We start from the raw sequence: 27,944 nt of genomic DNA on the forward strand, positions 1-27,944 counted from the left end.
GGTGCCAATTTGTTTTTCTTTAATCGGGGCATTTCGCAGTGTAATATTTTTTTACTGTATATAATAGCAAAACTTTGTTGGGAAAACGACCGGTTACTAACCCTTACATCATGAGGGCATGCTGTCTAGGGCTGCTGTACCGTAGTTACAGGTATACTTTCAAATTATTCTGCAATATGTGCTACTTATAATCTCGCATAGTTAGGCTTCAGAGGTTCCCCGAAAGAGATTTGTTCTTGGGGAGTCAGTACAGCAATGAATCACAAATGCTATATAGGTTTCCAGTCTGTTGACCCTGACAGTAGGTAGGACCATGATGGAGGAACCCTCCATGAAATACTGCATTTAGGAAGCTTGAAACCTAACATTTATTATCCCTTTTTCAGCCTAATCCGATGCTATACTTTACAATTAGCTTTTTAACTTTTTGTTTGCTGCTCTAATGAAGAATTATTTTGTTTAATTCAATGCATTTGGGTAGCTGTGTTTATTACTTGGTTGCATGATCTATTTTATAGTGTAATTAAAAAAGCAGGGATATATAGTTAGTATTTCTGTATTTTTTATTTTTATTTTTATTAATAGTTAAATATTTGAGAGTATGTGTAAATATAGGATATTTGCGTGGGTTCCTAATAAATTAGATAACATAAGTTGAGATTTTTAACAAAGGAGGGTTGTAAAGCAGAATGTGGTGTGGTAAATTGTAATGATTTATATAATAAATATATGTATAAATAATAGCTACTCAAAAGAACGGAAGAACTGATTTATCTGGGAAATCCAATTCTTAGGAAATGAGTCTAATATATACTGAGAATCTCTCGGCATGCACAGACACGCACACATTATATATATATATATATATATATATATATATATATATATATATATATATATATATATATATATATATATATATATATATATATATATATATATATATCTCAAATGATAAACCTGAATAGTACACAGGCTTCACTTTAAATACTTGAAAGTTCCAAATGCTCTTGCAGGGACCAGAACCGTCCCCTCCGCCCGGGTGATACAAAGCCGAGTACTGTACCTGTACCGGGTTTATCATTTGATAAACGTTCATGTTAGATTTGTAAATTAATTCTACCTCGGGAACCACCACCTGTGTGTGCCAGGAATATCTCTGACCTCTTACAACTAATGCGAGGAGACAGGCAAAATTATGGTGACCAGTTGGCATCACTAACACACTCTGAATTTCCCATATGTAAAAACTACCCCAAAACATACATGCGCCACAAACAGGCAACATACAACTACTACAAACACAGCTAAACAGACAAGTGCCACAAACAACGCAAGACGTTGTTGTACTTGCAAGACAAGTGCAACATACAAAGCAAAATAGACTAGTACCACAGACCTTTACCCGAGACAAGCAGTGCAGGCTGCGTCGTCTACCTGCTCTCCTTCTTGATGAACCAGTAAAGCTGACTGTTCTTCTTGTCTGTCTTTCGTCGACGCTCCACAGGAAGATCTAAGCGACAAGTCGGCGTCTCTTCTACCATCGAGGGTATACTGAGCAGCCCGTATGGCGGTTTACACGCCACCAACCACCTCCAGGCCCTCCTCTCCCGCAACACCAACATCCGGCCTGCTAGACAGTCTGCGGGAGCCTCACGCCCCCGTCAACCCCAATCCTCCCCGTCTTTTTCCTCCCCATCCTTTTCTCCATCCTTTGCAGCGTCGGATCCTCCGAGATCCCAGTCTCAGTCATCCTTTGCAACGTCGGATCCTCCGAGATCCCAGTCTCAGTCATCCTTTGCAACGTCGGGTCCTCCGAGACCCCAGTCTCAGTCATCTTTTGCAAAGTCGGGTCCTCCGAGACCCCAGTCTCAGTCATCCTTTGCATCGTCGGGTCCTCCGAGATCCCAGTCTCAGTCATCTTTTGCAAAGTCGGGTCCTCCGAGACCCCAGTCTCAGTCATCCTTTGCATCGTCGGGTCCTCCGAGATCCCAGTCTCAGTTCGATCATCCCCAGCAGGAAACAGTGTCAAGTTCGCTCTCTCCGGAACGACCTCATCCCCTAAACAGAGCTCCGAACTTTCAAGTAATTCACGAGCATCCATCTCCACCGTCCTCCTCCTCCTCCTCAGCTCAATCTTCATCCATTTCTACTTCATCATCACAGTTTGCATCTTCACCAAAAGCTGCTCCGTCCTCACATCACTTCTCTCCTCCATCCGTTGTTCGTTCCACTCAGCAGTTCTCTCCATCCATTGTTCGTTCCACACAGCAGTTCCCTCCATCCGTTGTTCGATCCCAACAACAATTCTCCCCTTCATCTGCTGCCCGCTCCCCACCACAGTTTTCTTCACCCGTTGTTCGTTCTCCTCCACAGTTCTCTCCTCCATCCTTCTCTCCTCCTCAGAAATCTCCTCCCTCCGCTCGTAACAATCCTGTCCCTCCCCAGGACCCCTTTTCTTCCACTTCTTTCACAGGACAACAGTTTGGCCCTTCGTTCTCAGACATCGACTCCTTCTTTGAGTCTGCAAGAATACCAAGAGAAAGGCGAGACGTGACGGCAAGGCAGGACGCGTCGTCTCAACGCGACCAGATCAAAAGCTCTTCATGTGAAGGTTCGGTTCCGAGTTCAATAAGTAGTGTGCTTACTAGCAACAATAGAGCCCCTAGACACACTCAACCCGCAGTTATATCCTCCACTTCTCGCGCCGCGGAAAATCCTCGTGGACGAGCTCAACTAAGCTCTCCACCTTCGTCAAATCCTTTTGAAATTCCCTTTGTAATCCCAAATTTTTTCGAGCAGATAGGCATTAGACGCCGCAGAGATCTCGAGGCAGCTCAGGAGAGACAAGGTATCACTGACACACTCGACCAAATATTGAATTCCCCTTATAGAGGAAGCGTACCTGAATCCCTTGCAAGTTTATATGCAAGTAATAAAAACCGTTTCGTGCGTAAGACTGAGCAGTCGCCTCTAAGACATACATCCTCCCCATTTATAAGTGTTGGTTCTAACGATCCCTCACAAGCTGTAGTTCGTCTGTTTCCCATCTCGAGTTCTCACACCACTAGATTTACTGGCCGTGCTAAACGCGACCTGAGTGCCCAGCCGACTACACCTCTCCAAGACCTCCACACGTCTGCTTCACAATTCAGATATAGACCGTTACGTCTGCCACGTCAAGAAGGACGCAAATATCCTCTACGGAATAGACAACAACATCGATTTAAGAATGTAGAGTTTGGAGATCCAATTATAGAATACGAGTTCGGTGGGCAAGATCCTTCCTACCAGGTTCCTGAGTTCCCGCCTTTCAAAGAAAACAATGAGGCCGATACTATAACGGATTTGTCATCACTTTTCGGAGCACAGCCTTCAAACTTCTTGTCCAATTTTGATAGCCCGCTCTCAGAAGACGTTGGCACAAAGTCCACTGTCGTTCATATAGCTTCCAACCTCGTTCTTCCTACTCCTAAACGCCCTCCCCGAAATCCTAATTTTCCTACTAAGAACTCTCTTCGGCTTCACCAGCTCATCCCTGGCTTTAGACCGGGACCTTCTCCTCCCGCTTATATCCTGCCCCCTTATTCCTCCGTCCGCGCCCCCAGACATGTCCTGATGGAGAACCGACGTCTGCCTAAGGTCACACGACAGCAGGATATACCTCTTATGCACAAGAGACTCCTTGTAGCCCAGCGGCGAAACTCTGAGGAACCTGTCTCCTCTGGTAAGCCAAACTTTGATCCCGACTAAGGGCGACTCGACGGAGCACGGCCGAACTTTGACAAACTGACCGACAAAACTGTTTCCTCGACGTCCAGGATACAACTGTCTAGGGCAGCAAACTGACTCGAAATTACATTGGGAAAGTGCAATAATTGAAGAGACCGCCAAGTGGCTAGAACGAGTCCCCCATACCACGACTAGTACTTTGACACAGCTAGTGCTGGACTCTGCTACGCTTGAAATATTGCTTCACACCGCTATGCTTCATACAAATAGTGCTTGACACAGTGCTTGACACCACCACTACGCTTGACACAGTGCTTGACACCACCACTACGCTTGACACAGTGCTTGACACCACCACTACGCTTGACACAGTGCTTGACACTAATACGCTTGACACAGTGCCTGATACTACAGTGCTTGACACAGTACCTAACACTGCTAAACCTGACATCGCTAAGCTTGACACCCATAATGCATGACACTGCTTCACTTGACGCAATCTACCGCGCACGACACCGCTGACGCCTGATACTACCAGCACTTTTCGACACAGTAGCGCGGGCACGACCTGACTTTTCGTTGGACTACAAAACCACAGGACCTACTGTCACAAATAATCACATCAAGTGTCATTTTTAATAAATATCACCCCTCGCTTGCTCTTTTCTGACTCAGCGCACCATCAACGATCTCTACACAAAAGCTTCATGCTCGCTTGCCTTGTAGTGATTAGTGCACACCAGATTATTTAACTTAATTGTTTTACCATTTTATAAAGTTCTCTCTATAATGTTTACCATAGTGGAAATACAATAATTTATTATTAGTGTATGTTAAACAATTTTACCTGTCATTCCATTTTCTTTTCGCGTCCTAAATTCCACTTACATCTCTCTACGTTGTCACTTGAGCTACTAAACAAAGTTTCCCAGGCACACAGGAAGGACATAGACGCAGATCTGACGGAGAAAATCAATCTTAAGTTATTTATGTTATTCTCATAAAATCCACCAACCCTCCACAAATGACAGTACCTTCAACAACTGTGGAGGAACTTTACAAGATTAGCACTTTTGTTCCCTTAAAACTGTTGACGTTTTGTAATATCTTAATAATGCAGCAAGCAAGCAAGCGAGCCAAACAAAATGCAACAGTAACTATGACCCTAATCCCAATCAATCAATCCCCACCCCTAGGAGACACCATCCTACACCTACTTTAGTACATATATAGGTACTAAACTAGGTCTAAGAATAGTTTTGGTTGGCTGCCTTTTTTCTCGGACCTTCTCCATGATATTTAGTACAAAGGTGGTCTTTTGTTGGGGGTACACAACTGTACGTCGCTTGTACGTCCTTCCATAGTAACGAGAGGTACTACTCGCTTGTGTGGATGACAGAGTGAACAGCTGCCATGACCTATTGCTGCTAATATGGCAAACGTAACGCTGAAGACTGACAGCAGTACTTACGATTAAACGTTATACTTAAGACTGAAAGAAACACTTAAGACAGAGTGGCACTTAAGACTCGAAAGTAGCCCTTAAGACTGAAAGTAACTCTTAAAAATTAAAGTAACACTTAAGACTGAAAGTGTTAAGAGTGAAAGTGACACAAGACTGAAAGTGTCGCTTATGCCTGAAAGTAATATTTAAGACTGAAAGTAGTAATTAACATTGAAAGTAGCACTTATAACTGCAAGTAACACTAATTACTGAGAGTAACACCTAAGACTAAAAGTAACACCTTAGACTGAGAGTAACACCCGAGACTGAAAGTAACACCCGAGATTGAAATAACACCTTAGACTGAAAGTAACACATGAGACTGAAAGTAACACATGAGACTGAAAGTAACACCTGATAATGAAAGTAACACATGAGACTGAAAGTAACACATGAGACTGAAAGTAACACCTAAGACTGAAAGTAACACCTGATAATGAAAGTAACACATAAGACTGAAAGTAACACATGAGACTGAAAGTAACACATAAGACTGAAAGTAACACATGACAATGAAAGTAACACACAGAATGACCAATTTAAAGACATAAGACTGATCATCTGTTTCTCAATCAGCATCTGTGTTCTCATTTGTCTTCACACCTGTTGTGCCCACACCTGTTGTGTCCTGAATGTGTTGTTTAACGCTAAAGCTTGATGCTTGCAGACGCCGAGGCTGCCAAAGAGGACAGTGAAGGCTTCATCGTCGGGAAGCCCGACAACTTCCCAGGCTTCCACACCATCGGAGGCTTCGGTCCAATGGCTGACGTCGAGAAAGGGGACGGTAAGTGTCTCTATGCCTTCTACCTGCTGACTCTATGCCTTCTCCCTGCTGACTATTCTGTCTACCTGCTGATTGTTCCTTCTACCTGCTGACCTTGTTGCTTCTTACTACTGACTTGCGTTTTTCTGGACAATAATTGTCTTCCTTGACATTATATATATATATATATATATATATATATATATATATATATATATATATATATATATATATATATATATATATATATATAATATATATTGGTGTATACTGGCAGCAGGTTTTCTTTCAAACATGTTTCATTGAATATGACCGCATATTCTGTATTTATTATGTTCTGGTTTAGGGCTTCTATCCCTCTAACTATTTTCTTAGCATCAGGGCTTAATTGAAATAGGAGTTCTCCAAAACTCATTTTCGTACTTTTAAGGTGAAGAAAAGAAGTGATTTACTATAGAGTGTATTACACTTATTTATATAATTTGCACAACGTTTCGAACCTCCATGGTTCATTCTCAAGTGAACAGATCTTACAATACTAGTTGATTTTATACCCGCACTGGGTCAGGTGATAATACAATAAAGGTGAAAACATGGGGGGATACATAAGGGATAAATATGAGGTGAAACATAGAGGCTGCAGAAGGCTTATTGGCCCATACGAGGCATCTCCTATCTAAACACAAAGATTAATCCAGTGTAATTGGCCTATTATGTTGGACATTGTCTTCTGTGTTGGCATCGATATGTTCTTGTCTTGTCCTTACTCTCATGGTGGGTAGAGTAAATAGTTCCGTGATTTGGGTGTTCACGGTAGGTCGCTCTATTCTTATGTGAATTGCCTCAAGAATTTGTAATCTTCTTGCATCTTGGGTTTTGTCTATTATGCAGGTATTCTTGTTCAACATTTCTCTTGTTAGAGTAATGTCATGGGCTTGTCTCATGTGATTCCTAGGGGCACCAGATTGAACCTAGGGGCACCAGATATATATATATATATATATATATATATATATATATATATATATATATATATATATATATATATATATATATATATATATATATGTGTGTGTGTGTGTGTGTGTGTGTGTGTGTGTGTGTGTGTGTGTGTGTGTGTGTGTGTGTGTGTGTGTGTGTGTGTGTGTGTGTGTGTGTGTGTATACTGAGCACTTTAGTAATTTACGTATTATTGTAAAAGAACTCTTCAATGTTATTTATGTATTTTGGCGTGTGATACATTTCTCGTAATTGTATCCCGGTGTTTGTCTAATGCTGCTCCTAATTTTGCAGTTGCTGGTAACTTCATGGAGGAGTTCAAGTTTCCAGCAGTGCAGATCCCGGATATCAACGAAGAACAGCCACAGTTCTCACCGGAACAGTTTCAAAAGCAGGTTAGTGTGGTCCGCGATGATCCCCAGCCCCCGGCTCAGCAGCCCCAACACGCTGACTCCTTCCAGCCGGTCTTTCCCTCCCCACCTGAGGACAGCGAGGACGGCTTCAGATTAATATTCCCTCAAGAGGCCGCCTCGCACCCTGACTCTGATCCTATCCCCCACTCACCGCCTTCACCAAACCACATCCCCACCAACCACAGACCCATTCGACCTTCAGCGCCTCACAGGGGAAGGCCCAAGAGACCAAACCAAACCCCCTTCAGCAGGTTCCTTAACCCCATTCGCGAGCTGATTCGACCCTCCCGCTCCCACAACGCTTCCCGTAAACAGGTACCGGCCGCCCTCGTGCCCTGACCCGGAGTATGGTCCACTCTCCACTAATGTTCACCTTCGGTAGCTGTGTAGTTCTCTCCACTCTTAGGCGGGGGGCCCTTAGCGTCGCACTCACTCCCTGCTAACACCACTTCCTCTAGACTACCCTTATTGATACCCACCTCACTTGCACGCTCTCCCACTAATCACTACTGTCGACGCCTCTTATATTACCATCAGTACGACATTTTGCTTGCCTGCCCCGACTGCTGTGCTGACCTTCGCCTACCCAAACCAAACTCCGTGTTCCCTGCATGTGTTGTCTTGGGGCTTTAGTCTTGGGTGGGGGGCCAGGTACTGGAACCGGTTAGGATGTTCAGCACCGTGTATGTAGCGTGCATGTTGTACGTGTGTGTGTGTGATGTTTGTTTAGTGTGTGTGTGTGTGTGTGTGTGTGTGTGTGTGTGTGTGTGTGTGTGTGTGTGTCTGTGTGTGGTGTGCTTGCTTTGTTTGCGTGACCCAGGGAACACCACCAGGACGTAGCGGTAGGCTTGCTTCCCTCCCTGTGTGTTGAGAAACGTTTACTTTAAGTTTTCCCTGCGCCGCGCATGCTTGCCCATCAGATCATCACGCCGTAGCTTAAGGGTTCACAGATCATCATTCCGTGGACGTGTTGCCATTGGTAGTGTTCCTGTCGACATATATTTAACGGGTGTTCTGATAACCCGCCGTCACTCTGGTAATGTGGCCCCCAACACCGTCTCTGTTATGACCCCTGCAACCGTCACATTAGTGACCCCTCCTGTTATGACCCCTGCAACCGTCACATTAGTGACCCCTCCTGTTATGACCCCTGCAACCGTCACATTAGTGACCCCTCCTGTTATGACCCCTGAAACCGTCACATTAGTGACCCCTCTTATCCACTGAAATTATCTGTGACCGTCACTATAACTGTGTTTACATCTTCCTATAATAATGACCTAATTTAACCTTCACTATTAAGACCTCCATCCACACTATAATGACCCCCAGTAAAAACTCCTGTGACCCCTTAAGCCTTGCATAACCACGTGACCCCCCTATATGTTCCTTGTAAAACCACGTGACCCCCGTATAACCCCTTGACTCTTGTTAGGGGGTTATACACTTATGCAAACTGTATAACTATTGGTCGTGGTGGTTATACAAGCACCACGGGGCCACTCTGTGAATCCTTCTATTAACACCTGACCCTTTGAACCTTGTCTAACCACATGACCTCAGCATAACCCCTTGACCCTTGTATGGCGACGTGACCCCGTGTAGTGACGGGTGTGCCGACCTTACATTTCTCGACCTTCGAGTGTTTAATGTTATCTTAAGTGACAGTAACCAATGAGAGAGAGAGAGAGAGAGAGAGAGAGAGAGAGAGAGAGAGAGAGAGAGAGAGAGAGAGAGAGAGAGAGGTAAGAAAGTAAGAGAGGGCACTGTAGGAGGAAACTTCAGGCAAGAGTACAGTAGGGGAGGTGGGCGTCCAACACCGTCGTCCCGTCCGTCGAGGAGGCCTGGTCGAGGACCGGGCCGCGTGGACGTTGAGCCACGAAATCCTGGCCAGGTAGGTCCCCAGCGGGTCTCTACACCCTAGCGGGTGCAACACCTGCTGCACCATAACCTTCTTGGGAACTAACATGTGTCACTCTCATCTCTTTTAACGATAACATTACATAGCATGTTAATAATAATGTTATTTAAGATTTGATGAATGTGTGTTCAGAACTGATATATATTCACGTCATCATTTGCATGATACTGATAGACTAAAATAGTTAATTGTTTGGATCATAACAGAGTGGCGTTCGGAATGCATGAAACAAAACTAAATGAAACAGACTTAACGGGTGTAACAGTACTTACTAGCTGTTGGTTTACAAATATCCTGACGCAGACTTGAGAGACACATACATTAGAAATCTTAAGACGGATTTTTACATTTCTCTTGCATTTGCGAGCGCCACTCCTGACTTGACGAGGGGACCCCTGCCCGACCTGCGCATGCCTGGCCTGCCTTGTCCGGTGGGCCTGACTGACTCCCCTTTTGTTTGGTTTTTACAGCTGTTCCAATAGACGTTACCGCCTCACCCCTCTACTTGACCACAGGTGAGTGAGTGCGCTGCCTCCCCTCAGGTTCCTCACGCTTCTCTACCCTCGTGTGACACTAATCAGGGGACAATATTCCATCTCAACTCCCGCTTCCTTGACTGTCCGCTGCGATGCTTCGTCCTCTACTTAAAAGGCTCTGCTTGCACATTGAAATATTAATAATATTGATTTTAATTGGCCAACACATAATGAAACTTGGTATCAATAAACTCTTGGATCTTTATGATGTAAAGGTCCAAGAGCAGATCCCGCAACTGCTGACATTATAGGCATCCCTTAATACAGGGACTCCACTATTTTGGAAAAGGAGCTTCCCGTTTCATACGATAACCAGAATTTGTGTTTACTTTGCTCAGTACAGCCACGACAAAACAAAACTCATGACACAAAACGTCGGCTCCGGACACAGGAAGTGAGCAAATCGCTGTACATGAAAGATCAAACATAATCAGTTGCGAGTACAGCCTGTACTCGTAAATAATCAGTCAGTCCTCAAAAATAATCCGCTCGTCCTCATAAACAAAGGCCAAATGCTCGTTAACCCAGCCGCCAAGATCACTGAATGAGTGAACAATACTTTACACACGATACACAACAGAAGACGTTCGAATATTTCTAACCTAACCTAACCTAACCCAACCTAACCTAACCTAACCCAACCTAACCCAACCTAACCTAACCTAACCTAACTTTACCTAACCTAACCCAGCCTAACCTAAGCTGCCTAGGTGTATTTCAACACTGTGGTCGCCGTTTCTTGTGAACAAAGCATTTCGCCATGAGTTACGCAACACTTTACATACTGACGCAATACCACATTAAAACAGTCGAAACACCTCACCAATGCCGGCGCAACACACATTCCAAGCCGAAGAAATACCTCATCAAGATCGTGGCAACACGTCAGCAAGTCTAAAAGCCCAACACTCACTCAACACCTCACAAGATTCACCCGTCTCTCTCTCTCTTTCTCATTAAAATTATATAAAGAAGCACTTAAACTGCAGAATAAGTCTACGGACAGCACACCCAATTTCAGGTTTTACCTCATGACTATTCCACCTAAGTGGGTGGGGGTCGGTTTAGTTGCCGGTATTTCTTAAAGAATGGCACTGTGGCCAACCCCCGTGTGGTGATAGGCACTACCCTATCCCACATGGTTCATGTGTGAGAGTTGGATGAGACTAGCCCCAAGCGTCTGGTCTCTAGCCTTGGGTACACAAAATGCCACTATCTTATAGCTTAATTACTGAACTTTTTCTGGCTTAATGCCTAAACTTTCCCTGGTTTAATGCCTAAACTCTCTCTGGTTTAATGCCTAAACTTTCTCTGGTTTAATGCCTAAACTCTCTCTGGTTTAATGCCTAAACTTTCTCCGGTTTAATGCCTAAACTCTCTCTGGTTTAATGCCTAAACTTTCTTTGGCTTAACGATTAAATTTTCTCGGGCTTAATGACAATTCAACACTTTCATTGGCTTAATTACTAAACTTTCCCTGGCTTAACAATTAAACTTTCTCTGGCATAAGAGACTATAAACTTTCTTTGGCTTAATGGACTAAACGTTCTCTGGCTTAACCACTTACCTTTCTCTGGATTAACTGCCATAAATACTATGACACTGTAGACACGAGGATATAGTTACTATGACTTGGTAGTCACAGTACACATTGTTTCTATAACAATATGCATAATATAAAACTATGATAAAATATCATGACTGAACTTTCTATGGCATACTAAAGAGTGAACTTTCTCTCTGGTTATAATGACCAAGGAAACTTTGTATTATCTTCCGTGCTATTGTAAGAACCTTTTCTGCAAATATTGCATTGAAAACTTTCTTTTTCTGCCACGCTGACAAAAGAACTTTCTTTTTCTTGCGTACCTTCAGTTATTTAAATAGATAATAGTTAATAGATACAAATTTATACTGGCACTGGTTAATCAATATGAATGGAGAATGTGTGTGTGTGTGTGTGTGTGTGTGTGTGTGTGTGTGTGTGTGCGTGTGTGTGTGTGTGTGTGTGTGTGTGTGTGTGTGTGTGTGTGTGTGTGTGTGTGTGTGTGTGTGTGTGTGTGTGTGTGTGTGTGTGTGTGTGTGTGTGTGCGTGTGTGTGTGTGTGTGCGTGTGTGTGTGTGTGTGTATGTGTGTGCGTGTGTGTGTGTGTGTGCGTGTGTGTGTGCGTGTGTGTGTGTGTGTGTGTGTGTGCGTGTGTGTGTGTGTGTGTGTGTGCTTTCCCCCCGTACGCATGTGTGCGTCAGTGTGAGCTCAGTGTATGATAATCCATGTGCTTATGCATGATGGTACGTTCGAGTGTATATACTTTGGCACATGTATTTGTATATGCCTGTGTATTGTGCCACGTGTATTGTGCATCAACTGTGACATGTCAAAGGTGTGCCAAATAGTTTGCCTTTCCAGTATTGAGGACTGAGCAAGGTGCACCTCACCCAGCGACCCCACACTGTACCGACGTATGCTAATATTTTACATTTGTGTGGATATACAGTGAGGGTATTTAATCCAAGTGTATATTCGTGTATTTAACAACAGTTTCCCTTAATTGTTACTTGCTCTCCGTATACCTTTTCCTCTCATCATCATCTAGTTCCACTAATGAGAGTTGAATCAGTATGAAAGTTTCTTCACAAAAGATGACAAATATCTTCTTAAAGTAATAAATAAATAATCTCTTTCATTTTGCTGACTCCCAACAGGCAGTACTCAGCGAGACGCAGCGCAGGCCAAACCTGGCGAGAGTGAGTGATGAAGTTCAGACCCGGGTCCGCAGGAGAGCTGGGGAACCCGACCCCAGCGATCAGTCCAACGTCCCTCACAAGCGCGTCCACCGGGTTCAGGTTGAGCCTCAGATTCCACACAGTCGAAACCCACGGCAGTTTGAGGTGGAGAGTGATAGTCAAGGGGACCATTCCGAACTTCCCGTCTATTTCGAATCTCTTCGGTTCCCTAATTTCCGGAGAGAGGAGACATCCCAAGCAGCAAGGAGCCCGGCACGCCTCCAGAATGCGAGGTATCTTCCTATTCAGTATTCCTCGGATTTCAAGGTTGAGGAAGACAAAGTTGAAGTGCACACGCCCGAGGATGACATTATAATTCCTGACGGCCAGAGTTTTTATCCTTCATTTAACGGCCATCCTATTCCTGTCCTGCCACCACTGCACCCAGCGTTCTTCCCATCCGCTCCCGTCCCCGCAAGAGCCCCAGGGGCAAGAGGTGGGAGGTTCCTCCCTCGTGGGCCAGGGTACCGAGAGAACCAGAGGGAGCAGGCATCACTTAGAGACCTCCGCAACTCTTTCCACGGTTCAGGCATGCGAGAGGGCCTTCGAAAGCCCTTCCACCGGGAACAAGAACACGAAAACCTCGACAATTCACTACTCGGTTCTGGCAACTTTGAAATCCTGCGCGGTGGAACGTTCTACGACGATGATGACCCTAACGGCTTCCAGCCCGAGTATGACCATCTTCTGGATGACGCCTACCTGGCCTTCCCTGGCCCTCACAGTGCCCCCCACACTAATAATTACGTGGACGATTTTTTCTCTAACTTCAGGGACTTTTCTGAATTTGCTGTTCGGAAAGGTAATGCAGGAGAACAACCATTTTTGGATGATGGCACGTTTTACGGAAGCGGTTTTGCATCTGAACAGGTCCATCAAGTTGTTGCTAGTCCAAAGTCAGACAATTCCAGTGTTACTTCAGAAAATAAAAATGAAACAGATGCTAATGTAAAAACGAATGATAAAACAAAAGCGCAACAGATGCCAGAAAACTCGAACAGAGAAGTGTCAAAAACCAGTAGCGAGGCCGATGACAGCGAACACAAACATCATTACAGACAACCTAAAAATATACAAGATGTTTTGGAGGACGTTGACCCACAACCGAGTAAATATGAATCGTCGTCCTTGACTGTAGATGAGAAAGATCCAATGTTAGCAATGTTTTAACATAACACTCTTAAACCAAATCACCATAACCCACCTTGTCTCATCGTGTAGAACCTGTTAAAATATATGTATATACACTCAGTCTCTGTGCTAGTCCATGTTTTGAGTCATGAGAGGAAACGAAAGTTGTTTGTGAAATAAAATTCCATAACGCGAACTAGAGAGATGGTTTTTTTTTGCGGGTCTGTCTCGACCCCTTCACTACCTCTGTCTCGGTCAGGTCAGGATGAAGGTTTAGCGCTGCCTGGCGTCTCTGGTAATGGATCCTGAAGGATAATGTAACATTACCCCATGTATGGAACTTATTGAATAGTGAGTAGAGTTTTCCAACTTTTTTTTCCCCTTTATCGGTCTGTTCCTCATGCTAATGGCACTGATCTCTATTATTTCATATCATTTCATTCTTTGTTGTATTTTAATAGAATAATTGTATTAGTCTGATTAAATGTTGATTTACCCGTGTGTGGAGCAGGTCTCTGCATGCCTGGGTGCTCTAGTTGTGTATGCTTCACGGAAACAAAAAGGACACTATCATCACCAAACGTAGTTTGACTTCATAGGGAAGTTTTTCATGTTCATTTTACTTGAGCTTACAAGTGTTTAATAAGTATTTCTCGTGTGCGTGAGGCAGCGCACACACCGTGCGCTGGGCGCGCGTCTGTTGTTAATCAGAAACAAAACTGCTTGTTTTAAAAGTTAGGTAAAATTCGAAATGTTGCCGTGAATGTCTTCAGTCATAAAATCATTAATTATACCTTAATTTTGTTTCTGAGTTACATCGATCAACTCAATGATTAACGTCAACATCAATCTGACAAATACAGTGCCTGAGGATATAATCTTTATTAACGTGCAAGTAGTATTGAACATGACAACTGAACTGATGAACTTGTGATGTTTTATTTTGTAATCGTTGTTGGCCTTTCCATATGTATATAAACATTTTATCAATAAAATATTTAGAATGATATAATGCACATGTTTTATTGGTCACTTCATTGTATTGGATAACGCTATAATCAAATACAACTAACATATAAAAGGAATAATGAATAAGAAATCAGGAATCGTGTTGAAGCATAAACTTGCCTCAGTGGACTAGGCTTGGATTACACGCGTGATGGTTGAAGAGTAAAGGATGTATTAGCCTTGTTCCACACCAATTACAGACTGCTATACACCTAATAAATCATCCCTTATATTCCTAAATAACTTCTTTAAGTTCTCCACCAACTGTGCTACAGTACAACACTCTCACTCACCCGAGTAATAACTCCAGCTATGTGTGTGGGAGTCGACTGCGCAGCTTCACAATCGTCCACCATAGGACAAAAGCCTATTATTTTAGTCTATTATCATGCACATATTTTTGGGTTTCAATGTTCATATAATCTTGAACTAGATGTGATTGATTTGATGACAAGTGATTTCTTTTTGATTAATTAAATCGATGACTATTGATTTCCTTTCGAAGATCTATTGTGAATAATATGATTGAAAATTATTTTTAAGGACTCATTATGAATGATAATTATTTCCTGGCCCCTAAAAATGACATATTAACGTAGCAGTACGGAGGAACGGTGCACTAAAGCAAGACGTCTGCTCAGCCTAGGGAGAGTATGGGGGAATGGCAGGAGGGTATAGGATCTTATGCATGAAGTTATCGCTTCATGCAGGTCGGCGTTCAATTCCCAACCGTCAAAGTGGTTGGGCACCATTTCTTCATCACGTCCCATCCCAAATCCTTATCCTTACCCCATCCAAGTGCTATAAAGTCGTAATGACTTGGCGCTTTCCCCCCTCACAATTAATTAATTAATTTAATCGACGTTTATTCCAATGAAAATTTCCACATTTAATATAAAAAAAACCATTATGCAAGAACAATAACGTAATGATGGCCCGGATGCCCAGCGCTAGACAACAAGTCTGAACATAAAATTATTATTATTAACATCTTTATTGACAAAAAATAATTACAATTTTGCCTAATCTGAGGAATTAAATTAAGGCTTATTAGAGTGAGGATAATGCTGGTATTCACTGTCACACACAGTGAACAGAAGAGTTAGAGGGGGACATGATCACCACATACAAGATTCTCAGAGGAATTGATAGGGGAGATAAGGACAGACTATTTAACACAAGTGGCACACGCACTAGGGGACACAGGTGGAAATTGAGTGCCCAAATGAGCCATAGAGACGTTAGAAAGAATTTTTTCGGTGTCAGAGTAGTAGACAAATGGAATGCATTAGGCAGTGATGTGGTGGAGGCTGGCACCATACACAGTTTCAAATGTAGATATGATAGAGCCCAGTAGGCTCAGGAACCTGTACATTAGTTGACTGACCGTTGAGAGGCGGGACCAAAGAGCCAGAGCTCAATCCCCACAAGCACAACTAGGTGAGTACACAGGACAGAGGATCAAACACAAGATAATAAGTCTGAACTTTAGGCTGAAGCACATATATATCATGGTTACAATCAATGTTTCAATGTACGAATATATAAATACAACTTTCTATTGTGCACTGCCACACAAGGGCAGGGATGGGTTCGTAAGAGATGCAACTTAAAAATAATATAAATAAAATTATTCTTCATTCATTAAAATGGACAAGTAAATTTAGGATAAATTGTTAGGATGTCGTCCAGAACACCTGAGTCAATGAAATAGTTACACAGTTGGTGGTACAAGAGGCCAGGAGGTCTAAAGTCTTTTACGGTTTCACATTCAACAATATTGTGTTCTAATGAATGCATTAAAGGTTTGTCACATAATTTACAATCTGAGTATTCTGGTAGTGGCTCAGCCTCACTAACCTGCCAGATGTGTCTATAGCCAAGGCGAATTCATGCAATGAGTACATCACATTGCTTGGTCCGGTTACTGTGCTGACCATACAAATACATACAGTATTATTGTATTACAAAACTTGTCATAGCATAGCTTTTAATAATGCAGCTTTCAGGTTTCTGGGCATTTCTTAGTTCTTCTAAATCTGAAGTAATTTCTTTAATTTTTATGTTTCTAGTAATTGCATTAGATAGTCCAAAGTGATTATCAGTGTTTTCTTTCCTGCAAACCTCTGTTGGCCAACCGATCTACAAAGTCATGTTTTTCACCTCCAACATGGGATGGGATCCACACAAATTTTAGACAATAGTTATTATCATCATTGGCAAAAATTATATTTCATTTAATATTACAAATTACTTCAGACATAAATTGTGATGGGTTATTTAAGGACTGCAGAGCACATTATTACTCCACTTATTACTTATTATAAAATATTACTCCATCACCATTGAGCTTAAAGTACTCAGTGGCTAAATTAGTGGTAAGGTACTCAGGTACCTTACCACTAATAAGGTTAAGGTACTCAGTGGCTAAACCCAATAGCTCAGTCTGTGTCATGCTTGCCCAGTCGTTCAATCTCTGTGTATTAGACATGATTATTTCATTCCCTTTATATACTACACATGCATAACCTGTTCTACCAGTTCCTAATTGCACAGAACCATCAGTAAAGGCATAGGATTCAGTTGGTTTGAGATTTTGAAGAGGACTGTCAATACCTTCTAGTGTTATACATCTAGTGTTATACATTATACATAGTTTGTGTTATATATTTGTTTTACACTGATGGGTGTATAATGTATAGAGACCTGCACATCTTTCCAAGGGGGAATATAGTGAACAGTTTTATCAGTATTAAGAGACACATTCAGTTTCAGAAGATTATAGGCACAACAACTGAGCCACACACTGTAAGGAACTTTTTGCGGCGGATTGAGGAAACAGTCAGAATTGTTTAGAATGGATCTGAATTTAATTTTAATAGAGCTGGAAGGAACATTATTTTTCAAAATTTTGGCACAAAACAGTATTAAGTAGAACTAATCTCTCGTAAATAGAAGGTCATCTTAGTTCCTTTCTCATGTTAACAGTTCTGACAGTTCTAGGACAACCCAGGATGATGCGAATGGCATCATTTTGTACATCTAGGCCTTGAAGTTGTTTAGGAGAAAAATTAAGAAGATGCAAGGCATAATAATCAACAGAAAGTATACAGGCAATATAAAAACTATGAGGATATTTTATGTTAATGCTAAATCCTTTGTCCACAAGTGTTTTGAGAGGTTTAAGACGCTCTTTTGTTTTTGTTCGAAGGTAACTGATGCTATTTGTATCATTAACCTGACTCCAAGATATGTATAAGACTCACAAGTCTCCACGGGAACTCCATTAATAGTATAGTTAACTTGAAGAGAATGGGGAATAAGAACCCTTGTTTTATCAACAGTGATTATGAGGCTACATTCTACTACTTTCTTGGAGAATGCACCAAGTAACACTTGTAGCCTTGGTTTACTGTGTGCCATAATACAAATATCATCAGCATAACATATAACAGTTTCCGTAGGTTGTACAGGTATGTATGGATAAGTTTGTGCATAAATATATTTAAAAGCCTAGGACACCACCTTGAGGTGTGCCTAGTTCGAATGCATCTGTTCTTGTACTTTTAACTCCTTTAAATAGGACACTAGCACGCCTGATGAATAGGTAGCTCTTTATCCAACTCAGAAGATTACCTATGATTCCAAATTCAGCAAGTTGCTCTAATATTATTTAGCCATTTGCTATATCGAAATCTGACAGCTGTTTGTGTCCTATTCTAGGAGTGTACAAAACATTCAGCTAAACATGTTTGTGTACAACACTTGTGCATAAACCCATATAGGTTAGGACCCACTTTTTCTTCTATCTGAAATGTGACACGATTGAGAACAATTCGAACATAAAAGGTGTCTTCGACGTCATACTGACCTCATTCATATTTCCTCAGTCATCTGCGCTAACACTTCACGGTCAACTTTTCACACGTTGTATCGCACATTCACTATTTATATCCACATACACGGAGCGTCCACGCGGCCCCGCCAGGAGATCTTTGTTGACATGGCGGGTCCTTCTGGGTAATAATGACGTCATCAGACGCGCCTCTCTGCTCTTGCATGTTAGTTTACTTACCTAGTTGTGCTTGCGGGGGTTGAGCTTTGTCTCTTTGGTCCCGCCTCTCAACTGTCAATCAACTGGTGTACAGGTTCCTGAGTCTACTGGGCTCTATCATATCTACATTTGAAACTGTGTATGGAATCAGCCTCCACCACATCACTTCCTAGTGTATTCCATTTGTTAACTACTCTGACACTGAAAAACATTCTTTCTAATGCCTCTGTGGTTCGTTTGGGTATAAGTTTCCACCTGTGTCCCCTAGTTCGTGTTCCACCCATGCTAAAGAGTTTGTCTTTATCGACCCTGTCAATTCCCCTGAGAATTTTGTAGGTGGTTATCATGTTTCCCCTTACCCTTCTGTTTTCCAGGGACGTGAGGTTCAGCTCCTTCAGCCTTTCCTCGTAGCTCATACCTCTCAGTTAACACGATGAGTTTCACGGTGTCTAGTTTCTCTTCAGTGAACCGTTATGGCATCGGAAAGATCGCATTTAATTTTATATTTTATTTCCTATAATTGTATTTCGTTGAGGCGTAGATATGACTTTTAATATCATAAATCAAGGGAAAATGGGGCTCCGTGAATAAAGTTTCATTCACATCAGAACGAATCAAACTCCGTTTTCTCTTGTTGATTTATATAAACTAATTTAAACGAGCAAATATTCGTTTTAATACAAATATTTTTATAGCTTCATCATTAATATATCTAAAATAAGAAAATATATGCGAATTTAGAGAATTAAATTGCGGAGAGAAAACGGGATTCAAAGAGTTATGATGTAATTGAAGTTTCATTCACGGATCACTTCTTAATACATTGATTTATGTTACCCCCCGACAAAATACATTAAAATAAAATAAATTATAATATTGCTTAAACTGCGATCTTTCCGATAACAAGACGAGACAAACTACACATAAACATGCTAGAGCAGAGAGGCGCGTCTGATGACGTCATTATTACCCAGAAGGACCCGCCATGTCAACAAAGATCTCCTGGCGGGGCCGCGTGGACGCTCCGTGAATGTGGATATAAATAACGAATGTGCGATACAACGGGTGAAAAGTTGACCGTGAAGTGTTAGCGCAGATGACTGAGGAAATGTGAATAAGGTTAGTATGAAGTGGAAGACACCAAGCACTCTTTTAAGGTTCAGAGTTAAGGGAGGAACCTTAAGGATGGGCCATTACACTGGCACTGTGATCACCCTAACCTAAGTTATGTCTCTTTCCAACTTTTGAACTATGGGCACGAGGCTGACCCGTATTCGGATAATAACTTACCTGAAGTGCGGCAACCCTTAGGCAACATCAAGAAAAAGAACAAAATATCTAAACCTATCTGAGCGTCGGTTCCCAAGCTAGGTAAACCACAACCTATCCAAAGCCAAACCTAGGTCACCTGGGACGCTCACCCCCGAACAGTTAACGAACCTCGCCTCACCTCTCTGGTGATCCGAGACCTCAGGCAACGAGTTGAACCTAAATGCAGTGTTGAAGCGCACTCAAACTGGCTGAATTATCGTTTTAGCCAGTAAAGGACTCGCCAGCAGGTCAGCACCTGCTCTCTCTACCTTCACACTGGTTTTTATGGTGAACAACCTACTAATGTTTGTAACAATAGGGACGCGATCTTTATTATTGTGTATTCTTGTAGTAGCGATAGAACATCTGTAACTTTCCTTTGAACATTACAAAAATCAATTAGAAGCAAAAATATGTTAGTCTATTATTGTCTGACATTTTTTTTAGTTCCCAATAATTTGATACCTTCTTTAGTTAACTGGATAGTTATTACAACGTGTGATTAATTCGTTTTTTTTCTATTTCAGGATGATGTGTAGGCACAGCGCCTAGCGGCGACTCCAGGCAGGATGGTGTGCAAACATAGCACCTAGCTACACCTTCAGGTATCATCTTCCACCATGCCAAGGTGGGCAACTCACCCACCACCTGACACCTCCTGCCTCACACTGCAAGGAGCTTATTAAATTTATTATAGTTGATTTAAAAGTTTGTGCGTTTTCTCAAGTACAGCTTTAAGCTACAGCCGAGTCGCTATTATAGATGAGAAGTGCAGCAAACTTGTGTAATGATACAGTATGATAGGTTCACCGGTATACTATCATAATGCTCGGCAGTAGGTTTACCTTTTGTATGCAGGTCCATGGGGCAAGGGGTGGTGTTTGGGTAACGTAACCTCAAACAACACATTCTGGCCAAAACAGTAACAAAAAGTGTAGATACGAAATGCATCAATTTCCGCAATGTTTGAATACTATATGACGTCAAGTGCTCTTTTTCTTTCAGCTGCCAGGATATGTGTGCTTAAAAGGTCACTTCTTTCTCTTAAGTCACATAAAATATCTCTCTTATCTTAATACTGTGCATTTGTGCCAACGTGGAGGTACTGTTCTTAAATTCTTAAGCAGGCAACATGTTAGCAGCGGTGGGGAGCCAACACAAGGTAAATACATTTCAGTAAATACAACAGCGTTTGACGCTGGGATCGGTAAACATGTACACCTTTATTAATAAATGATTTCCTTCCAGGTAAGTTGTGTTGACAGCTCATCGAGGGACAGTTGATACACCATACTACAGGTACGGACGCTCATACACTCTGTATCAATACATTCTTCCCTACAGTGAGACAGCACATATAGCGCCAATATTGTATTGTCACGGTATGGACTTGAGCACATATCTTCTTCACAAATTGTGCTATTGAAAATTATAGAAAAAAAGCAACGTATCACAATAACTATCCAGGACCAATCTATTCTAAACATTACTTACCTCTCCTACAGCTAACTTAACCTATCCGTTGCTTAATATTGTAGAAATATTTATACTGTATTAGGCTAGGTATAGTTTAGGATAAGTGTTTGTCTCTTGGTTTAGGCTTCCCTTTTTCTCTCTGCTTTACTCCTCATTGTGGGTACCTTGCCATGATGGGGCGGCTTGGCCTAGTGTTGTGTGGTCTTGCTCTCGGTAGGCGTGGATAATACTCACCAGGGACCAGATTCACGAAGCAGTTACGCAAATACTTACGAACCTGTACATCTTTTGTCAATCTTTGGCGGCTTTGTTTACAATTATTAAACAGTTAATGAGCTCCGAAATACCAGGAGGCTGTTTATAACAATAATAACAGTTGATTGGGAAGGTTTCATGCTTGTAAACTGCTTAATAAATGTAACCAAAGGCTTCAAAGATTGAGGAAAGATGTACACGTTCGTAAGTACTTGCGTAACTGCTTCGTGTACCCTGTACATCTGGCCCCTGTACATTGACATACACCATTAAGTGGTGTATTGGTGGATGTCAATGTACATTCATTGTACATATAACTTTCTTTATAACTGCCGCTCTCTGGCACCTCACGTCTTGAAGGACCTTCCGTCACTATATGGTGGAGTGCGAAAAGATACGTGGGTTAAGAGAATGCTCTGTAATAACTGTTCAAGAAATGTGTACATATTTCATTCAAAGTGATTTACTAGCAGAAATTGTAACCAATTATCCCCAGTTAGCTAACTGTAGGAAGTGAACGTGAGCAATTACAACGTTTTCACCGCTGCCTAAGGAACGGAGGTGTGTGTACATGATAGGTAATTCAATTATGAAACTAACACTCCGTATATGTAAGCTACTTAGCTTAGAGACTGTACTTGTGATCGTTCTCAAACCGTTTGCTGATATATTAACAATATACATTAAACCGTGTAACTAGCTTATGATGACTAACTTTCTTAGCTAAACAAATTTTTGGGGTGCAGTTCCTGAGTTCATTATATGACTCTGTAAACGTTTCCAACACCGCCCACATGATGGGTATGGTGTGGATAATAAATGAACTAAACTAACTCTCTGAGCTATCGGTCTGGCTTAAGGCGTTGAGCATTGCTACAAGACGAAGTTTTGGCTTCTTTTAATTGCTTCTTGGGCGGGAAGAGCGGAATTATAATTTGTAAGGAAATTCTCCCAAGTTGTAGGAAAGTGCCGTTGTTGCTTTCTAGGTACAGATCGTGAATATATTAGGCGCAGTTTCAGTCATTAGCGTTGAAAGAGACATTCTATAAAGATGATCTGGAGGGCTTTTAAGAAAGGTTGAGGTAAGTTTGTTTTGATGCCAATTAAAACGTTAATATCGGCAAGACGATCAAAGACGCTTGGAATAAGAAGTTCTTTCCTAATATTAAGCATCTTCGTGGTAAGGACAGCATTACTGGCATTATTGATTTTATAGTGAAAGCTTTCTATGCTTCTATTTTCTTAGTATTGGTATTAAGAACAGTCGAGTTACCCAAATAATTCATGGTAAAGGAACTCTTAGTAATTATTAAGGCATTTATTTTCTACAACGTTTCGTTCCTCTCTGGAACATCTTCCGGCAAAGAATGAATACCTAAGGTACAATTTTGGATTAAATACACACGTAGAAGTGTCGAAGAAGTATGGGGTAAGGTGATGAGGGCAATAGAGCATAAGGTAAAGTGATAGGGCCACTCAAGCATTGGGTAAAACTGGTACTTTCGGTGGGCAGAGAGACGTCACTATAGAGTGATGTTGGTAAGGTCTGGGTCTGGGTGTTGGCAAGGAAGTGGTCGATATTTTGTATATTTTAAGGTGGGTATTTTTTTTATCTTATAAGTATGGCTTCCAGGATTTGCTCTTTGCTCTTACTCTTTACGTATGCCTTACTCTTACTTGTAAGGCATACTTGTTCTGTTGTGAAGCCTTTTCTTCAGTTCGCCATACATTGTCAAACATACCTAACTCTGCTCTCATCTCTCTATATTATGCACTAATCTATCCCTATCTCAACTATGGTATCTGTGCATGGGGTTCAACCACTGCAAACCACCTCAAGTCCATCATCACCCAGCAAAAATCTGCTATCAGAATAATATCAAATTCTGCTTTCAGACAACACTCAGCCCCCTTGTTTAACTCCCTAAACATGCTAAACATAATCTCACTCCATAAATTCTCTTGTGTCAACTACATTTACAAAACCCTGTTCTTAAATGCAAATCCTGCCCTGAAACTCTTCCTGGACAGATGTAATAGGACCCATTATCACCACACCAGAAATAAATATCTCTTTGATATCCCCAGAGTTAAACTTAATCTGTGTAAACACTCTATGCAAATAAAGGGACCCAGTTTATGGAACTCACTCCCTATTGAATTGAAAAGCTGTCCAACTTTTACATCATTCAAAATCAATACTAAAAAGTACCTAATTTCATCTTCATAGTTTTTCACTTTTTGCCTTAAAATTGCACTGTATCTATTGCTACCCAATCTCCCAACCTTTATGTTCCCAATTTGAACATCTTTACCATTGTGATCATTGCTGTCTTCTTATATGTGCTGCCAATCTGCTGTATGGTGTTTATTAATCTTGTTTATCTGTATCTATTGCTACCCAGTCTCCCAATCTTTATGTACCCAATCTGAACATCTTTACCATTGTGATCATTGCTGTCTTATATGTGCAGTCAATCTGCTGTATGGTGTCTATTAATCTTGTTTAAATTACTAATCCAGCTGTCAATGTAATCAATCAGAGCTTTAATATAACAATGTGCTTTAATATGCTTACTAAGCTCTCTCATCTCATTTTTCTCTTGCAATGTATCTTTATCATTTATCCATTCTGATAGAAATTACCTACTTATAATTATCTGTTAGATTAAGGACCTGCCCGAAACGCTGTGCGTACTAGTGGCTTTACAAGAATGTAAACACTGTACTATCCAATGTATTCTCACAAACCCAATGTACCTTCTTGTATATAAATAAATAAATAAATAAATAAATAAATAAATAAATAAATAAATAAATAAATAAATAAACATTAGCTTTCGCCGGCCCATCTTCCGGATATCGTTTATTTTTTTTGTTTGGAGTTACTTTTTAATTAGTCTCGTATATATTTCTTCGACACATTTTCTCTTCTAATTTATCTTCGTATCAGGGTTCGGATCTCTATACGTATGATCTTTCGCCTGTTTGTTCCTTTTGTAATTTTATTCAGGTTGCGCGTTCTTTTCTTTAAGGGTACCCTGTTTTAACGTTTTCTTTGTCACATTTCTCTTTCGTTTTGTTGTGAGGCTAATCTTAGCTATTTATTGTTTTGCTCGGCTCTCCTCTCGTCTTGCTCTTTTTTTTGGGGGAGGAAGTACTTACCTATCATGCCTAGCTCTTTAAGCCCCTTGTACCTGTTGCGTAACAATTGAACTGTTCTGGCGTTCAAATTCTTTGTGGAATCTGACCTTAAAGTCAGTGGAGTTAGCTTGTTTAACTTCATTTAGATTTTTAGGTCATTCCACTTGTTAAATACCCGTACAGGATACGAGTGCCTCCTTACGTTCCTTCGACTCATCTGGGTTTCCAGCTTCCGCCTGTGTCCTCTTGTCCTACTTTTTCTCTATCTATCATTGTCCACCGTATATATTCTCCTCGGTATCTTGTATGTTGTGATCATACCCCCTCTGCTCCTTCTGTCGTCTAGGGTTGTGAGATTTAGTTCCATTAGTCTACCTTCGTAGCTTAACCCTCTTAGCTCCGGCAACAATCTCGTTGCAAACTCTTGTACTTTTTCACTTTTGGCCTTATGCTTCACAAGGTGCGAGTTTCATGCCGGTGATGCATATCTTATCATTGGTCTAACAAATGTTGTAATGATTTTACTTTGAAGGTGTGATTTAGGTTTCTAAACGATGTTATGATGTTTGCCATTGTCCTGTGTGGTGCATAGGACGAAACAAGAAGTGTTTGTCAGCCATATGTACCAGTTTGGCTCTCCTTGTTTCATCACCCACGTGGGGGTGAGTCCTTATTTATCCAGTCTATTTTCCTGTGGATAAAATCCCCTAGTATTAGAATTTATGTTCCTCGTGCAGCTGTGGCTGCTTTTTGTGCTTTTGTGCTGGGAGAAGAAAACATAGGAGAAAAGTTTTGTATATGAGTGATGATTTTATTATTCTTTTGGTTAAAAATGCAAGACCTTCAGCAATTATCCAAAAAAAAGTAGCCATCATGTCTTTGAGAGGAAGGGGACAGAAATGCCCATTTAATAATGAAAAATATACAATTTTCCTTGATATACCCAGTTTCTTGAGCACCAAATATGGAATAATAAACAATTATGTGTCCATTGAGACCATCAGGATCTCTAGCTTTATGCATAAAGCAAATTAAAATTCCCGAGAAATAATGAAAACAATCTGATTATGATTGGCGAAGTTTTAGTAAATTGTGTTTTTTGAAATTTCCGTTTTGTGACATTTATTCTGGTATGGGCATTTCTCTCCCAGATCTCTGTTACAATTAACATTAATTGCTTAAATCATTTGGAAAATACAACACCAAAAAGGTTGATTATTAATCTCAATACCATTTACAAAGAAAAAACAAGAATGGGACACACAGTAAACAATAAATATATGATTATATGAAACAGGAAAGATTGTCCAATACCATATGAAAACATTTTGACTAATGTAAAAAAATTTAAACTTCTTTTCTGACAAATAATTCCTATACATTTCACATCACATATCCCGTACACATATGCAACACAGTTAGCCATCAAAATATATCTATATAAAAACAAGTTATATTTCATCGTCACTGGGAATACATTTTTATAAAACTTGACAAATTCATGGAAAAAAAACAGTCAAGAATCACGTATATTTTTTTTACCAATTTTAACACTGAAAGTTTGAGTTTTCATAATTTCCAAATTCTATTCCATATATCATCGTGTTTTTATATGTATTTTGTTGACATGGGAACAAAATAAATCAAATAAAAAATCTGAGTGGAAGAAAACATTATTATGAGTGTAAAGGGGTATATAAATATCAATATGTACACTTGAGATAAAGATGATACCGAGTCTCGTATTATGTATTGTCCAACAGCCAATTAAGCGTCTCAATATCAAAGGCCAGAGAGGCTATATATTAATAGTTTTAACTTTGATAGCTTCTATATAATGATAATAGATATATATATCACTGCAATGCTTTTACTGACAATTCGTGAAATGCAAAGTGACCAGAACAATGTTTTAAGAGAGTAGAACAATGTTTTAAGAGAGTTTGCTTTATACAGAGACACGGAGAGTACATTGACGGTATTTACAGTACTCGATACAGTGTACTCATTTATAAGGGGCATCTCCTGTAACCTTAAGGGGTGTTTGTCCTAATATAAGTATTATATCTGTGTAGCCTATTATAGGTTAGCCTAATTATTATATCTGTGTAGCCTCTTACCCCCCCCAATAGCTGGTCACGGTACTTGCCAGCTGGTCACGGTACTTGCCAGCTGGTCACGGTACTTGCCAGTTGGTCACGGTTCTCTGCTAGCTGGTCATAGTTCCCTACCAGAAGCTGGTCATGGTAACCTGCTATTTGTCTGAGATAACCCATGATTCCTTAATAAGCTCATTTAGGCTATCAAGACACAGGACATTCTTAAGAACACAGAGAGAAGACAGCAGCGGGTAATTAAGAGTCTACCCGACTTGAACTTGCAGTCGTCAGGTGCCTCACCTCTAACATTAATTCTTAACTACAGCGTCTGCAAAGTAGATTTGATTATTAATAGGGAAGCATCGTTAAATCTGAATAAATCCTAAGTGATTAATGGTCTTGCCTTCAGTGACACGTGTCAGACTTTTTGAACATTTTAAAATATTTACTTCAAAATTGTTTCAGAATAATTTTTTCATAGGGTCGTTCCAAATAGTAATGGGGGGGGGGGGGGTGCAGCCGGTCTATTAAGATAATAAGATCTTAAGATCTATTAAGTTTTATAATTTGTATTATGCTAGAGGATATTATAGTGCTTAAAACATTATATTGTCAGTTAATGCATTGCTTATAATTCATTCAGTTAATTTTTTTTTTAATTAATAAATAGTATATTCTATACACACACTGTTGTTATCAAGTACACGTTATTCATAACTTTAATCTATATTAAACTTTTTTTTTTTGCCATACAATATATTATTTTAGTTGAGGCTCTCCTCGGTTCTAAATATCTTAGTTTAAACATTCAGTTA

At 40.8% G+C, this 27,944-nt stretch overlaps 2 protein-coding genes across 3 annotated transcripts in view; both read left to right on the forward strand.

Annotated features, from left to right (window-relative positions):
* LOC123762562 (uncharacterized) overlaps positions 1–14,788 on the forward strand; it is a 70,194-nt gene extending 55,406 nt beyond the window's left edge. Inside the window, exons 4-7 of one of the 2 annotated variants that reach the window (XM_069332488.1) lie at positions 1,508–3,727; positions 5,904–6,020; positions 7,293–7,393; positions 12,571–14,788. In XM_069332488.1, the coding sequence (XP_069188589.1) occupies positions 1,508–3,727; positions 5,904–6,020; positions 7,293–7,393; positions 12,571–13,821 (3,689 nt within the window). In that variant the 3' untranslated portion in view covers positions 13,822–14,788. The remainder of the gene's footprint in view (positions 1–1,507; positions 3,728–5,903; positions 6,021–7,292; positions 7,394–12,570) is intronic. The other variant, XM_045749094.2, reaches the window with a different exon arrangement.
* Positions 14,789–19,853: 5,065 nt separating this feature from the next.
* Positions 19,854–27,944, forward strand: part of LOC123762560 (whirlin) — a 261,198-nt gene continuing 253,107 nt past the window's right edge. Inside the window, exons 1-2 of the mRNA XM_069332492.1 lie at positions 19,854–19,963; positions 20,683–20,783. The gene's annotated coding sequence lies outside the window, so the exon portion shown is untranslated. The remainder of the gene's footprint in view (positions 19,964–20,682; positions 20,784–27,944) is intronic.

Source organism: Procambarus clarkii, chromosome 27, assembly GCF_040958095.1.
Source record: "Procambarus clarkii isolate CNS0578487 chromosome 27, FALCON_Pclarkii_2.0, whole genome shotgun sequence".
Taxonomy (NCBI): Eukaryota; Metazoa; Arthropoda; class Malacostraca; order Decapoda; family Cambaridae; genus Procambarus; species Procambarus clarkii.